The sequence below is a fragment of the Melopsittacus undulatus genome, chromosome 3 (assembly GCF_012275295.1).
Source record: "Melopsittacus undulatus isolate bMelUnd1 chromosome 3, bMelUnd1.mat.Z, whole genome shotgun sequence".
Classification (NCBI taxonomy): domain Eukaryota; kingdom Metazoa; phylum Chordata; class Aves; order Psittaciformes; family Psittaculidae; genus Melopsittacus; species Melopsittacus undulatus.
Genome location: NC_047529.1, coordinates 6,364,126 through 6,377,936, shown reverse-complemented (window position 1 = coordinate 6,377,936; position 13,811 = coordinate 6,364,126). Strand labels below are relative to the sequence as shown.

The following is a 13,811-nucleotide window of genomic DNA, read 5'->3' as shown; positions in this document are numbered from 1 at the left end:
TGTGGTCGCTGCTATGGACTCTAAATGCTGTGTTTCTGTCCCGCTGCAGCGGAGCACGCCTGCCTCTCTGACCCTTGTCATAACGGAGGAAGCTGCATAGAGACATCTCTGGGATTTGAATGTGTGTGTGCGCCTGGCTGGGCTGGACCAACTTGCACTGATAGTAAGTGCTTTGAAAATAGCATTAAAAATGTCCTGCTCTGCTGGTTTACACCAGTCCCTCTGATCCCTGATAACCTTTCCCAGCCTTAGCGTTGGTTCTTGGCATCCATTTATACCACTGTGCACTCTCTTCTCCTTTGCTTCTACCGAGGTTTTTGTTAAACACCAGGGGAAAGAATAGTCAGTGGCTTCTTGAAACAAGCAGAACACTGAATTTTTATAGCATTCTTGCAAGCTGCTTAAAATACTGTTTAGAGAGGTTTGCTGCACCAAAATATAACTACCACTTGCCAGAAGGCCACAGGTGTAGGCTTCTGCCCCTGTGCTTTGAATCCCCCTTCACACTGCTGTTAAGTAACAGGAGGCTCTTGCAGAAATCAGAGTAGATGTAGAAATCGGAGCAGACACAGAGTCTCAGCCTGTCTTTACTCTGCTTTACAGATATTGATGATTGTTCTCCAAATCCCTGTGGTCATGGAGGAACTTGCCAGGATCTAGTTGATGGATTTAAGTGTATTTGCCCACCTCAGTGGACTGGCAAAACGTGCCAGCTGGGTGAGAACTGCTCTTCTCTTCATCCAGCATTGCTCTGGGGCGGGTGGGGGGAGATAAATGCAAAAGGGATTATAGTTGGGCAGACAAAGGGTGGCTGTGCCCTTTGCATTAGGCAATGGTTTATGGTTTTGGAGCCTATGGATGTATTCTGGCACATGGAGAATATTGTCACTGTTTGCAGGACTGGAGTCTAGACCACTCTGACTGGTTTCCTTCTGTTGTCATTTTGATGTATGCTGGCAGTCAGAGGAAATGGTTAACTAAGGCAGAGAGGCATACTATAAACCACAAATGAACTGAAGTGGGGAGGGTGCATGTGTATGCCTTCCATTCCCACCCCCACATGGGTTTCTTCCTTTAGCCTGTGAGAAAGTTGCTGTATCTCTTCAGCCATGTCAACTCCTCCAGACCAAGGAGTTCACAGCTGGGTTCCAAAATGTGGATGATCTCATGAAGAATGAGCTGTCTGCATTCTTCACACAGCACACTAATCCCAGTGAGCAGGCTGCAGCACTCCTCCTTCGGAATGCTCGGTTGAGATGTGTGTATGGGGGCAGAAAGTTGCTCTTAATGAGTGGCTGGGTGTAATTATCAAATAATTAGCATAGCTGTATGTTCTAATTGCAGAGAAATTGAAAGAGGCTTCAGAGGCTGATGTATGACTGACTTCTGTTGGTTCAAGTCATGCTAATTCATGCTGTGTGTTAAAAGTCCCCCTTAGATCTGACCAGAGGGCTGATGACTGCTGTGAAAACCAGCTGTAGGTTGTTCTCCCTTCTCCCCTTGCCCTCCAACCCTGCATTTGACCATCCACCTTGTTTTTCCAGATGCGAATGAATGTGAGGGCAAACCCTGTGTCAATGCCAACTCCTGCAGGAACCTGATTGGCAGCTACTATTGCGACTGCATTACTGGCTGGTCTGGCCACAACTGTGATATCAGTAAGTGGCTGTATTCTTGGTTTATTAAAGGCCAGTTGTGTGTGTATGTGTTTAAGCCACTGAGTCCTAAGCTCAGATTTAAGCATCAGGCAGAGCCCCAGTGGTTGATGTTTTCAGAAAGGGAGTAGTTGGTGTGGAATGAAAATACACAACTTTATCAGACTTGTTAGTCCATAACATAGTTATATTCTGATAAAGTGACTAAAACAATGATGTGAAGTTTCACTGCCTTTAGTAGAAGAATCACGAAAGGTTCCCACCCATTATAATAACCTTATCTTGAGGAAGGCATGCAGGAAACTTGACAAAAGCTTTATCTAGCTGCAGTTTTAGAGAGACTTGAACTCTGTATCTAGAGTAAATATATTTTTTGCCTTCTAACCACAGTAGTTTTATTGCAGATATTAACGACTGTCGTGGACAATGTCAGAATGGAGGATCCTGTCGGGTAAAGCCACTTTGCTTTATTTTGCTTTCCCCAGGTCTTGTAGCAGTAACTAAAACATTTGAGACTAAACAGCCATAGTGTGGCAAATAGCAATTAGCTGGGATAAACTCACTTCTTTGAGTTGGGGGGAGGACCTGTGTCATGCTACAGCATGTCAGGGTACTTGCATAGAGCAGCAAGGGCAAAAAAGATATAACTGCAATAAATGACTCATTTTCAGTGCCAGGGTCACCAGTCAATGTGTCGGTTGTTGTGCAGATTACCTGCTGTAAATGTAGATACTCCACATTAAAATGTGGGTTAATTTATCCTGCCTGGAAATTAAGAATGTAAGCCAGTACTGGGGGGAAGCAGGGGGAGTGGGTGAGTATATGTGTGTGTGTGTGTATTATTTCCCACTTAAAGAAACCTCTTGCCTTGTTTGGGCATAGTAAAAGCATATTTGTTGGCTCATTATGGACTGTCAAGGGGGAGTTGTGGTTTGGGGGTTATTGTTTTCTTTAATAAGAATATATCAAGAGGGAGGAAAAAGCCTTAACTCTAAACTTTTGTGTTCCTTCTTCCCAGGACTTGGTTAATGGTTATCGGTGTATCTGTTCACCTGGCTATGCAGGAGATCACTGTGAGAAAGACATCAATGAATGTGCAAGTAACCCTTGCATGAATGGGGGTCACTGCCAGGATGAAATCAATGGATTCCAATGTCTGTGTCCCGCTGGTTTCTCAGGAAACCTCTGTCAGGTAAGAAGCATGGGTGAAAGGCAGGCCCTCCGCCAGCAGCGTTCCTACCGGCACTCTGCGTCTGTACATTGAATGCCTGGCACTCAGTGAACCATGGGATAAAGTTGTACTTGATATCGCTGTCAGTCTGCCAAGAACATGCTTGATTAATATATACTGGGGGGGGAAGAAACCCACAACCCCCCGATGGGTTGCTGAGGATTCCTTTTGAGAAGCAGAGTGCAAGTGTTTGCATGTCAGGTTTTGTTGCACGCTGTTAACTTTTGAGGGGCTGTTTAACATCAGGAGTGCTGCTGTCTGCTGAAATAGTTGCAAGTCAAACTAAACTGTGCATGATGAACAACTCATTGAGGCAGCAGATAAAAAGGTCAGATTCCACAATGTCTGCCTGTCCTAGTGAGGGAAGGCGATGATAAAACTTATTTCTCTCTTCCTTGTCCCCCTTTTTATTTCCCTTTCCTCTCTGTGCACTGCTTACAGCTGGACATAGATTATTGTGAGCCAAATCCTTGCCAGAACGGTGCCCAGTGCTTCAATCTTGCTATGGACTATTTCTGTAACTGCCCTGAAGATTACGAAGGGAAGAACTGCTCCCACCTAAAAGATCACTGCCGCACAACCCCTTGTGAAGGTTTGTGTTGCCTTGCAGGTGAATGGGAATGACTGGCATTAGCTTCCACCCTCCTCTGGCTGGAGCCATAATGAAGCTCCAGTGTGTACTTGCTGGAGTAGCTCTTGCATAAAGAGGCTGAATATTGCCCTGTGCCTTATGCCTCTCTTTGTGTGAGAAGATGAGTAATACTAGCTTTCACATAGCCAGTATGATCAATATGGGCTATTTGAAAGGCAATGTTACATCAGTGTGCACAGAAAACACATGTAGCAGATAGCCTGCTTTGCTGAATTTATTCCAGGCCACAGATGTGGTCCAGTAGTTGTCATATAAGATGCTGTGATTATTTTATGCAGAAACAGTTGGAGTGGTCATTTTAAAGCAGCAGGTGTATTTGGCAGTGTTAGGTTTATAGTTGGACACAGCGATCTTAAAGGTCTTTTCCAACATAAATGATTCCATGATACCAATGTCTCTTAAGCATCCATGAATGATGTTGCTCTGAGCTTAAGCAGTCAGGTAGAGTGGCCAGTCCTCACCCAGCTCTCTGTTTTCTACAGTGATTGACAGCTGCACGGTGGCAGTAGCTTCCAACAGCACACCAGAAGGGGTTCGTTACATCTCTTCAAACGTCTGTGGTCCTCATGGGAAGTGCAAGAGCCAAGCAGGTGGAAAATTCACCTGTGAATGCAACAAAGGATTCACCGGCACCTACTGTCATGAGAGTAAGAGCTGACAAGAGAATATATGTTGTGGGAAAGAGATTCCATCCTTTCCTCCCAGGCTGCTTGATGGTTTCTTGTAGCACCGTGAACCTTGGAACTGCTTTAAGTTTTCACATCCCGCTTGGGCGAGGCAGATTGGAATTTGCTGGGCCTTGGGGAAAGTTCACAGTAATGAACCTCCTGGCCTTGAATTGTGTGTTTTTAAAAGCCTTAGGTATACAAGGGCTGAGGTAGTTAATGGTGGGGTTTAACATCGATGGTGAGGACTCCTGGGTTTGCTTTTGGTTTTAGCAGTAATTATTGAGTGACAGGCTCATCACCTTGTGCAGCTTTTCACCTATTTCTCCCCTTGCTTATCACCCTTCCTCTCAAGGGTCTCATCCACGTAGTCTGCAAGAAGATGACGACTGCTGGTGGCTGCTCTTCTAATCTGATATGTCTTTTCTGTTTTGTTTTCTCCTCCAAACTGTTGCAGATATCAATGACTGCGAGAGCAACCCCTGTAAAAATGGTGGCACTTGTATCGATGGCATCAACTCCTACAAATGTATTTGTAGTGATGGATGGGAAGGAACGTATTGTGAAACAAGTAAGTTACCATTCTTCAGTACACAGAAAGATGTGGAAAAACATCAGGAAGGAACAGCTGGTACTGTCTTTAGGATGACAGTGACCAATACCAATTTGACATGATCTCTGCTTCAGAGGCCACAGAAAACAAGGTGTCCTCTTTTTCCACCAAATTCTAGGCTTCTGTATTGGAACTAAACCTGAGTTCTGGGAGCAGAACCTGTCTCTCTGTTTAATTTGTGTTGCTCTACCCTTTGCATAACTCGAGTAATAAGGGCTTAGCATTAGCACCTGCTGTTTTGGGAATGGTGTATCTGCACATACCATACTTGTACCCTGTCAGTCTCAGGAACAGAAGAGGAGTGAGCTCACAGCTCCTATCCTGTGACTGGTAGGATAGTTTATGTAATTGGCCTTTTCACTTCTCGTTCAGTGAAACAGGATGACAAACAAAATGCAAACAAACTGGAGGGTTGTGGCTGGAATATTCTTCATCTCTGTGACAGCACTTAAAGCTTTTAAAATACAGACTTAAGTGTTTAATCCGTGATTGAAACACAGGCCAACGTTAGGGATGGGGCAAGCATCAAGTGCTTGTCAATTCTGTAAACACGGCTTACCTCGTTTTCTCTTCTTAACATATCTAGATATTAATGACTGCAGTAAAAACCCTTGCCACAATGGAGGAACTTGCCGAGACTTGGTCAACGACTTCTTCTGTGAATGTAAAAATGGGTGGAAAGGAAAAACCTGCCACTCCCGTAAGTTCAGCATTTCCAAAACATAGCATGCGTGCTGTTGAGGCTGCTTCAACTTGTTGCATTGCCTTAAGAAAGCACCGGCATTAAGGGTAGGTCGGGTTCTCTACAGGTGACAGCCAGTGCGATGAGGCAACATGCAACAACGGAGGAACGTGTTACGACGAGGGGGACACCTTCAAGTGCATGTGTCCTGCAGGATGGGAAGGAGCCACTTGTAACATAGGTAAATACCCTGCGTAATCACCAGGAAGCAGATGCAGTGTGAAGTCTGTGACCTCAGTTCTTCCTCTTGGCTCGGTTTTGACGCCTTTCCAACAACTCAGAGGCCAATCTTGTTTCTGTTACAGCGAGGAACAGCAGCTGCCTGCCAAACCCCTGTCATAACGGTGGTACCTGCGTAGTCAGCGGGGATTCTTTCACTTGTGTCTGCAAGGAGGGCTGGGAAGGACCCACGTGTACTCAGAGTAAGTTGTCTCTGCTTGAACTCTTCCAGAGTGTTGTATGATGAGAACATTAGCTCATCCTGTCGCCCTTGGAGTCAAGATTGAAACCAGAAGGGAAAGCTTGTTTGATGTAGGCTTTAGCATCACCTGAATCTTTGTTTTAAATGACTTTATGTGATAGAGCCTTGACCTGGGCATGAGAAAGTTGCAAATGAGCTAAGTGGAGACAGATGTTGTCTTGTTTTCTCCTGCATTCTTCTTCTAAGAGCAGCTCTGTCTGCTTCCACTTTTTTCCTCCCCCTTCCCATTAGATTCTTTACAAGGATCTCTTCCTGTGTACATGTGTTCCACAATGTAGTTAACAAATTTTGTGGTAGAAGCCTGGAATCAATTTAGTAGAGAATTTCAGCATATTTTTGTTAAAGTTGAGCTAAGTGTAACTTGGGTATGAGGGGAAGTTTGATCATTCTTTACAGACAGTATGGTTGTTTTAGCCAAAGTCTGCATAGTTAAGTTGTCTGTCTTTGCTTTGCAGACACAAATGACTGCAGCCCTCACCCTTGGTAAGTTTCCTGTGTTTCTCTTTCATCCTTTGCCTTTATTTTGGTTTTGAATTTTAGGTTCTCTTTACCTGTAGCAGGTTTTTAACTTGCATCCTGGCTTTTCTTTACAGTTATAACAGTGGCACTTGTGTGGATGGAGACAACTGGTACCGCTGTGAATGTGCTCCAGGCTTCGCCGGTCCTGACTGCAGGATCAGTAAGTGTTTCAGTGGCATGCTGCCTTTGGGTTTGTCTCACTTCCATCTTGTTGCGAGACAATCATCTTAATTGAGTTAAGTGGTAGATCAGATTAAGGATAGGTGTCTCTTGCATCCATACCCAGAGCTGCAGCAGATGTGGGGAGGGCAGGAATGGCCCTGAAAATGAAGGATATCATCAAGTCTGTTCAGCTAGAGCTGAAACCCCTTGGTTCAGCTGAGTGGGCAAAATGCCCTTCAGCACACTCTTCCCAGTCAAGAGTGTGTTTGTGTGGTGTAGGTTTCTGCTTGAGGTGAAAGCGTGCCAGCCAAAAACCTTGTCAATTAATAATCCACCTACGAGCCCCGAGGTGATGTGTGCACTTCCCTGTAATTTAATAATAATTACAGGTAGGAGGACACTAACACTTTTCTTTAATAACAGCCATGGAAATGGAAGTTTCGTAGTAAAAATGCAACTGGAAAGGGGTCTGACGCTGTCTTCCCTTGGAGAATGTAGCAGGGGAGCAAAACTGGAGTTTGTCAGAGGAGAGGAAGTGTGTTTGTGTGAGAAGGAATGTGTCCTTGCCCTTGAAAAGCTTAAGTAGACATAGGGGTCAGGTTTTGATCTTTGATAGTCCCACACAGCAGGAACTTCAAAGAAGTTGCTCTGGGCTTATACTGGTGCTGAGAATAAGCATCGATCTCCAAGCAGACCTAGAAAATGAACACAAAGCTCCAGCAGGAAAACCTCTTGTATGGTTTTCTGACAAAATAAAGGGATATTGTAGAGTAACTTTTATTCCTCTCCTTCCTTCTGCAGATATCAATGAATGCCAGTCTTCCCCCTGTGCCTTTGGAGCTACGTGTATAGACGAAATCAATGGCTACCGTTGCATTTGCCCACCAGGTCGTAGCGGTGTGGGATGCCAAGAAGGTACTTGTGGTGTCATGTCTGGTCCTTGTAGTGAGGTCTCTGTAACTGTATGCTAACAGTCTGCGGTTGTATTGGGGGTTGTGAGGGGTGCTCTTTGTTGTTTTCAAGCAAATGTGTGTCTGTACTGAGTAGGTTAACTTAGTGATAAAATTAGATTAATTTAGAAAGGTGTTCTTCCACTTTCTTCCCTATTTTGAGTCTGTAATCCTGTGCCATCTCTCTTCAGTCACAGGAAGGCCTTGTCTTACCAGTGTTCGGGTGATGCCAGATGGGGCCAAATGGGATGATGACTGCAATACCTGTCAGTGTCTGAATGGAAAGGTCACGTGCTCCAAGGTACGTCTGTGCTCTGGTTTGGATTGTGAATCCTCTGAAACAGGATGACAGACACCATAAAGACAAAATTGAGGAATTGTGGTGGGATACTCTTCATGTCTGTCCTGTAACCAGTGATTATTTATCAGTGTTTATTCTCTTCCAGGTTTGGTGTGGTCCTCGACCTTGTGTCCTACACGCCAAAGGCCATAACGAATGCCCAGCTGGACACGCTTGTGTTCCTGTCCGAGAAGACCACTGCTTTACTCACCCCTGTGCTGCGGTGGGTGAATGCTGGCCTTCAAACCAACAACCAGTGAAGACCAAATGCAATTCTGATTCTTACTACCAAGACAACTGTGCCAACATCACCTTCACCTTTAATAAAGAAATGATGGCACCAGTAAGTAGCAGAACATAAAAGAACAGCAAAAGCTGGCTTGGAGGCAATTCTACCTCCTCTTCCCTTAAGAACTCTTACTTCAGGGCAGAAACAGAAATATAAGCCTCCTGTCTGTGTGTTCATGTGCATAAAAACCCCCAACACCTCTTTTGCATCCTCCAGGGACTTACCACAGAGCACATTTGCAGTGAATTGAGGAATCTGAATATTCTGAAGAATGTTTCTGTTGAATATTCCATCTATATTACCTGTGAGCCTTCGCACTTGGCAAATAATGAAATACATGTTGCTATTGTAAGTATTCCTGGAATATCTTTAAATGCCTTAGTATTTAATTGCTTGGCTATGTGTGCAACATGTGGATCTCGTAAAAATCCTAATTCCTGGCGTTGTCAGCACTTCTTGTGGTTTAGTTTCCATCCCAGTCCCCTGTAAGAACAGGGAAGAAATCCTGGTTACATGTGTATACCTGAAAGCTACATCTGGTGGCAACTGTAATAGGGGTAGAAAAACATGTTTCTGTTGCATTCCCTTGAGAGCTGCTTTTGGGAGTTTTTTTGTCCTTTTTTAAGGATGGGGACAGGAATTCTGCATTCTTAGTTCCTGCCCACAGATTTTGGTTTGTTTCTGGTGTGCTTTTGAAGTATTCAAAGTACCAAGAGCCGTAACTGTTTGTGAAAGTTTATAAATAGCAGATTGCCCATGCATCTGATCTGGCATTCGGTATTAATTGAATGGCTTCTTCTGTAGTCTGCAGAAGATATAGGGGAAGATGAAAACCCCATCAAAGACATCACAGATAAGATCATCGACCTTGTCAGTAAGCGCGATGGTAACAACACTCTCATCGCGGCAGTGGCGGAGGTCAGAGTACAGCGGCGACCAGTTAAAAACAAAACAGGTGAGCTTCTCCTCCAAACCCTCTGCATGTTCCACGGAGAGCAGCTTTCCACAGCAGGGGAAGCTTTCCTCACCTTTTGCATTTGTAAGTCTGAGACCCTCAGCCTCTAGCTCTGCTAAGGGGGAGCACAGTAAGGGAGCTTTGTGATAGTCTTACTACTTAAAAAACTAAGCTCTGAAGTTGCTTTAACCCAGTGGCCTGACCTGTAGAAAGGACTGCTACTCCTCTGTGCATGTCAGTAAGGCAGAAAGCAGCAGCTGGCTGGCTCTGGAAGCCCCCGTCACAGTTAGAAACTATTTCTAGCTTCCCACAGAGTGCCAGGCACATAACAGGCATCTTACCAATAGCCACCAGTGAGACAGGAATGGTTGTAGCAGGAGCTGTTCCGTGGATGCCCTGGCAGGCGATGTAGTGATGCCTGTGTTACTCCCACCAGCGATACCTGGCTCTGTGTGTATAAGGAGAACATTTTCCATGAGGGCTACCAGGCAGCACTCTGAGTTCCAGACTTGGTCTAAACACTGTGTGTTCTAAAGGAGATCCTCCTTAGGTCTGGACCCAGTGGAAAAATAAGGCTTAAACCCCAAGATGTGTTTTGTTGGCAGGAAGCCTGTCGGGGAGTGCTTGGTTCATGGTGGGGCTAACACTGTCCTGTCTCTTCCAGATTTCTTGGTGCCGTTGCTGAGCTCGGTGCTGACAGTAGCCTGGATCTGCTGCCTGGTGACTGTTTTCTATTGGTGCATTCGGAAGCGCCGAAAGCAGAGCAGCCACACTCACACGGCGTCTGACGACAACACTACCAACAACGTGAGGGAGCAGCTCAACCAGATCAAGAACCCCATTGAGAAACACGGAGCAAACACTGTCCCCATCAAAGACTACGAAAACAAAAACTCTAAAATCGCCAAAATAAGGACACACAACTCCGAGGTGGAGGAAGACGACATGGACAAACACCAGCAGAAGGCCCGCTTTGCCAAGCAGCCAGCGTACACTTTGGTAGACAGAGATGAAAAGCCCCCCAACAGCACCCCCACCAAACACCCGAACTGGACAAACAAACAGGACAACAGAGACTTGGAAAGTGCACAAAGCCTCAATCGGATGGAGTACATTGTATAGCAGACAGTGGGGTGCTGCCATGCAGGGCCTTTTAAGTATCACTAGAAAGGCACTCAAGAGCTTGTAGTTCTTAAACTGTTGTGTAATATTTGAGTCTGAGGCTATTATTTACTTAGAATCCCTGTGTTAATTTAAGTTTTGACAAGCTGGCTTACACTGGCAATGATAGTTGCTGTGGTTGGCTGGAATACCAAGTGCTGCATTTCACATCTATGCAAAACTAGTCAAAAGTGCCCTCGCGGAAATTCAGCTGCAGCTGATGCATCACGGAAACGTTTCCCAAGGTATCACAGAGCCTTAACTACTCCTCCTTCCTCTTCATTTGTTGTTTTCCTTTTTTTCCTGCCAGATTTATACAGTTCCTTTCGAATGAGAACATTTTATTTATATTTATTGAATTTGAGGTTTTTGTATATTGGTTTTATGGTTGACGTACAACTAGTTCTGTATTTGAAAGTGCCTTTGCAGCTCGGAACCACAGCAACTATCACAAATAAGTTTATTATTTATTTTTTTATTGTATTTTTGTTGGGGGCGGGGTGGGGGGAACTTGTCAGCAGTTGCTGGTAAATGAAGAATTTAAAGAGGAAAATGTGTCAAAAATAGAAGTTTGTATAGATCTGTAAATAATTCTTTTTTTATTAATCACTGTGTATATTTGATTTATTAACTTAATAATCAAGAGCCTTAAAATATCATTCCTTTTTATTTATATGTACGTGTTTAGAGTTGAAGGTTTTTGATAGCATTGTAAGCTTGTGGCTTCTCTATTTCGAATTTATTTCCTTGTTACATGTTGCCTATATGCCAAAACTGAGGTGTTCGAAAATAGGTTATTTTTAATAGAACGGGCTCCCAGGCCTTGACGCTGGTTTTTGTACAATGTCCAACGTTTGAAACACCTTCCATAGTATCACTTTAAGACTATTTGTAAGTACTGACTGAGGCAGTTTAGAGAATTAGACTAGAACATTCTTTCTTTTTGTTTTGCTGCTTTAGACTTGAAACCCGAGTGACAGGCAGATCATCTGCTAAGAAGCAGTTTAAGGGAACAAAACTGAGCTATTACTTTATGTAGAGGAAACGTGAGTGGTTGCATGTACTGAAAGTATCCGATTAGCGTGTGAAGTTGGGAACACAGCAATCTTCTTTTGTAAATTCTAATTCTTTGTTTTTTCTCACCATGAATATGTAATACTGAACCACTTGTAGATTTGACTTTTTTTGTAATCTACTGCATTTAGGGAGTATTCTAATAAGCTAGTTGTTGAATACTTGAACAGTAGAATGTCCAGTAAGATCACTGTGTAGGTTTGCCATAGATTACACTGCCCGCCTTAACAAGTGAGGAAATCAAAGTGCTATTACGATGTTTAAGATCAAAAGGCTTATAAACATAGTCATCTCAGTGGTTAACCATTGAGATCATGAAGATACCTTGTATTGTGATATTAGTGTTATATGAAAATGCATCTTTGATGTGTTGTTCCTGGCAATAAATCTTGAAAAGTAATATTTATTAAATTTTTTGTATGAAAACATAAAAGAGCGTGGAGATTATTGAGCAGGGAGGCGCTCCTGCCACACTGCTGAGGCAGGGGCAGCTTTGTGCTTCCAGGACCTGCCACCCGTTTCCATGCAATAGGGTTTTGTTAGCTGATTGTATGTTCCCTCTGGTTCCCAGTCAGATCAAATGGGTTGGAAAGCAGCATCTCCCTTGTTCTCCATGTCTTTTGGCTAGTGGCCCTCTGTGTACTTCTAAGAAGAAGAGGAGGAGGAGGATGTGACTGGAGTTGTGCAATCAGTTTACTTTGCATGAGCCAATGAGCTCCCAGCAGATAGTAACCAAATGTACATAGCTAGGCAGGATCCAAACTGCTGACCTGGATGGGAAAGGATCCACAGATGATACCGATTTCTAATGGGCAAGAAGTGCTTGTAAAGCATAAAATAAACTTTTAAACTATTCAACACAATGGCTTTTAGTGCTGAACCAGCGCTGCCCCTCCCACCTCAGAGGGGCCCTGTGTGCTGGTTTGGGTTTGCCCTCTGATGGTCTACTCCTATTTTAGCATATTCTCTTGATAAGGCTGCAGCCGTGTTTTACAGGAAGGTGCTAGTACAGAGCTGGAGGAACAATTTGCTGTGGGTAAGAAACTCAGGTGAAACCCAAGTAGGGTTGGGTTGCTGTCTGTACTTGAGTTTAAACCAGCCACTGCAAGGTTATGCTGCTTCATATGTATCTAGTAACATATCTCTGTTTATGTACTGCACTAGGTATACAATGAACACTAAACAAGATGACAGCAAGGCATCTCTGCCTTGTAGTTTCTTTACAGCTGCCTTAAAACATCTGTTAAAATCTCTAGTGTTACTTCTTATTTCACACTCACTTTAACAGGAGATGTCAAACGCGCCACTATGCTGCCGTGACAGGGGACAGCTCTCTCCTCACAGTCACATGCCTCAGAACTGAAGTACTGGAGAATCATCAGTTGGCTGCCTGCTGAATGGGAAGTCAACATTAGCTTCATCTGACCACTTCCATAATTCCTCGAACAAATCCCAGGAGTATTTGTTTTCCTCTTTTTCCTTGACATGTTGTGTCCAAAAATGTAATTTAAAAGATAATAGAACCTTCCACCTGCCTCGGAAGTACAGAGTGAATTGATTAACTAGATGCTTTCCTGTACTCAGTGTTGAATTACCCATCCTTCTGATGTCTACTGTGCACGTAGGTTCACAATGATGCAGAAACCAACTACCTCTTCTAAATGACAGAAACATTTATACCTGAATTTATAGGATAAATCTAAGTCTGTCTTCTATAAGGCTAATTGAAAAGAATAGGGCTTTTGCTAGTTCTGGGAGCTGGGTTTGACAGGCTACAGTGGAAACCTATGGAGGTGAATTCTAAAAACAGACTTCATCATTTAACATAGTGCTAAATCTGTTTAGGTCTCTGGAGGCTCCATGTAGAGCAAAACCTGGGCTCCTGCAGACTTGTCAAACCCTCAGTGCAGGATTCATGTATGTATTTCCAGCCTTTCCTGTGCTGTAAAGCACTGCACTGACTGTGCAGAGGTTTTGTTAAGAGTTTCTCCATACAACTCATTTCCATTGCCACCTCCCAGTGTTATAAACCCACAACCACACAAGGGAAGGGAAGAGATTGCTGTGAAATTGCTGTAATATCTTTAAATTACATCCTCATATGTCAGTGGTAACTTCAAATTTTACACTGGTGAATGAATGTAACCCCAAACCAGGCTTCCAAAACCTGGAACCACCACCAAGCTGGGCACTGGTGTATGAACTGTTTTCCACTATCATGGAAATAGACACATGAAGCTGAAGGCCTTCCTGTTACAATACTAACTTTGTGGAACTTAAACTTTGCCAGTTCACATCTTACTGCTCTGGGAAGATACATTC

At 43.8% G+C, this 13,811-nt stretch overlaps 1 protein-coding gene across 1 annotated transcript in view; it reads left to right on the top strand.

The window, feature by feature from the left end:
* The window catches only part of JAG1 (jagged canonical Notch ligand 1), a 35,456-nt gene extending 23,534 nt beyond the window's left edge, over nt 1–11,922 (top strand). The window contains exons 8-26 of the mRNA XM_031047523.2: nt 50–163; nt 604–717; nt 1,545–1,658; nt 2,060–2,106; nt 2,674–2,847; nt 3,328–3,478; nt 4,021–4,185; nt 4,661–4,774; nt 5,403–5,516; nt 5,626–5,739; nt 5,864–5,980; nt 6,495–6,522; nt 6,633–6,718; nt 7,522–7,635; nt 7,862–7,971; nt 8,117–8,353; nt 8,516–8,647; nt 9,104–9,254; nt 9,919–11,922. Of these exons, the coding sequence (XP_030903383.2) occupies nt 50–163; nt 604–717; nt 1,545–1,658; nt 2,060–2,106; nt 2,674–2,847; nt 3,328–3,478; nt 4,021–4,185; nt 4,661–4,774; nt 5,403–5,516; nt 5,626–5,739; nt 5,864–5,980; nt 6,495–6,522; nt 6,633–6,718; nt 7,522–7,635; nt 7,862–7,971; nt 8,117–8,353; nt 8,516–8,647; nt 9,104–9,254; nt 9,919–10,376 (2,654 nt within the window). The 3' untranslated portion in view covers nt 10,377–11,922. The remainder of the gene's footprint in view (nt 1–49; nt 164–603; nt 718–1,544; nt 1,659–2,059; nt 2,107–2,673; nt 2,848–3,327; nt 3,479–4,020; nt 4,186–4,660; nt 4,775–5,402; nt 5,517–5,625; nt 5,740–5,863; nt 5,981–6,494; nt 6,523–6,632; nt 6,719–7,521; nt 7,636–7,861; nt 7,972–8,116; nt 8,354–8,515; nt 8,648–9,103; nt 9,255–9,918) is intronic.
* Nucleotides 11,923–13,811: the final 1,889 nt, after the last annotated feature.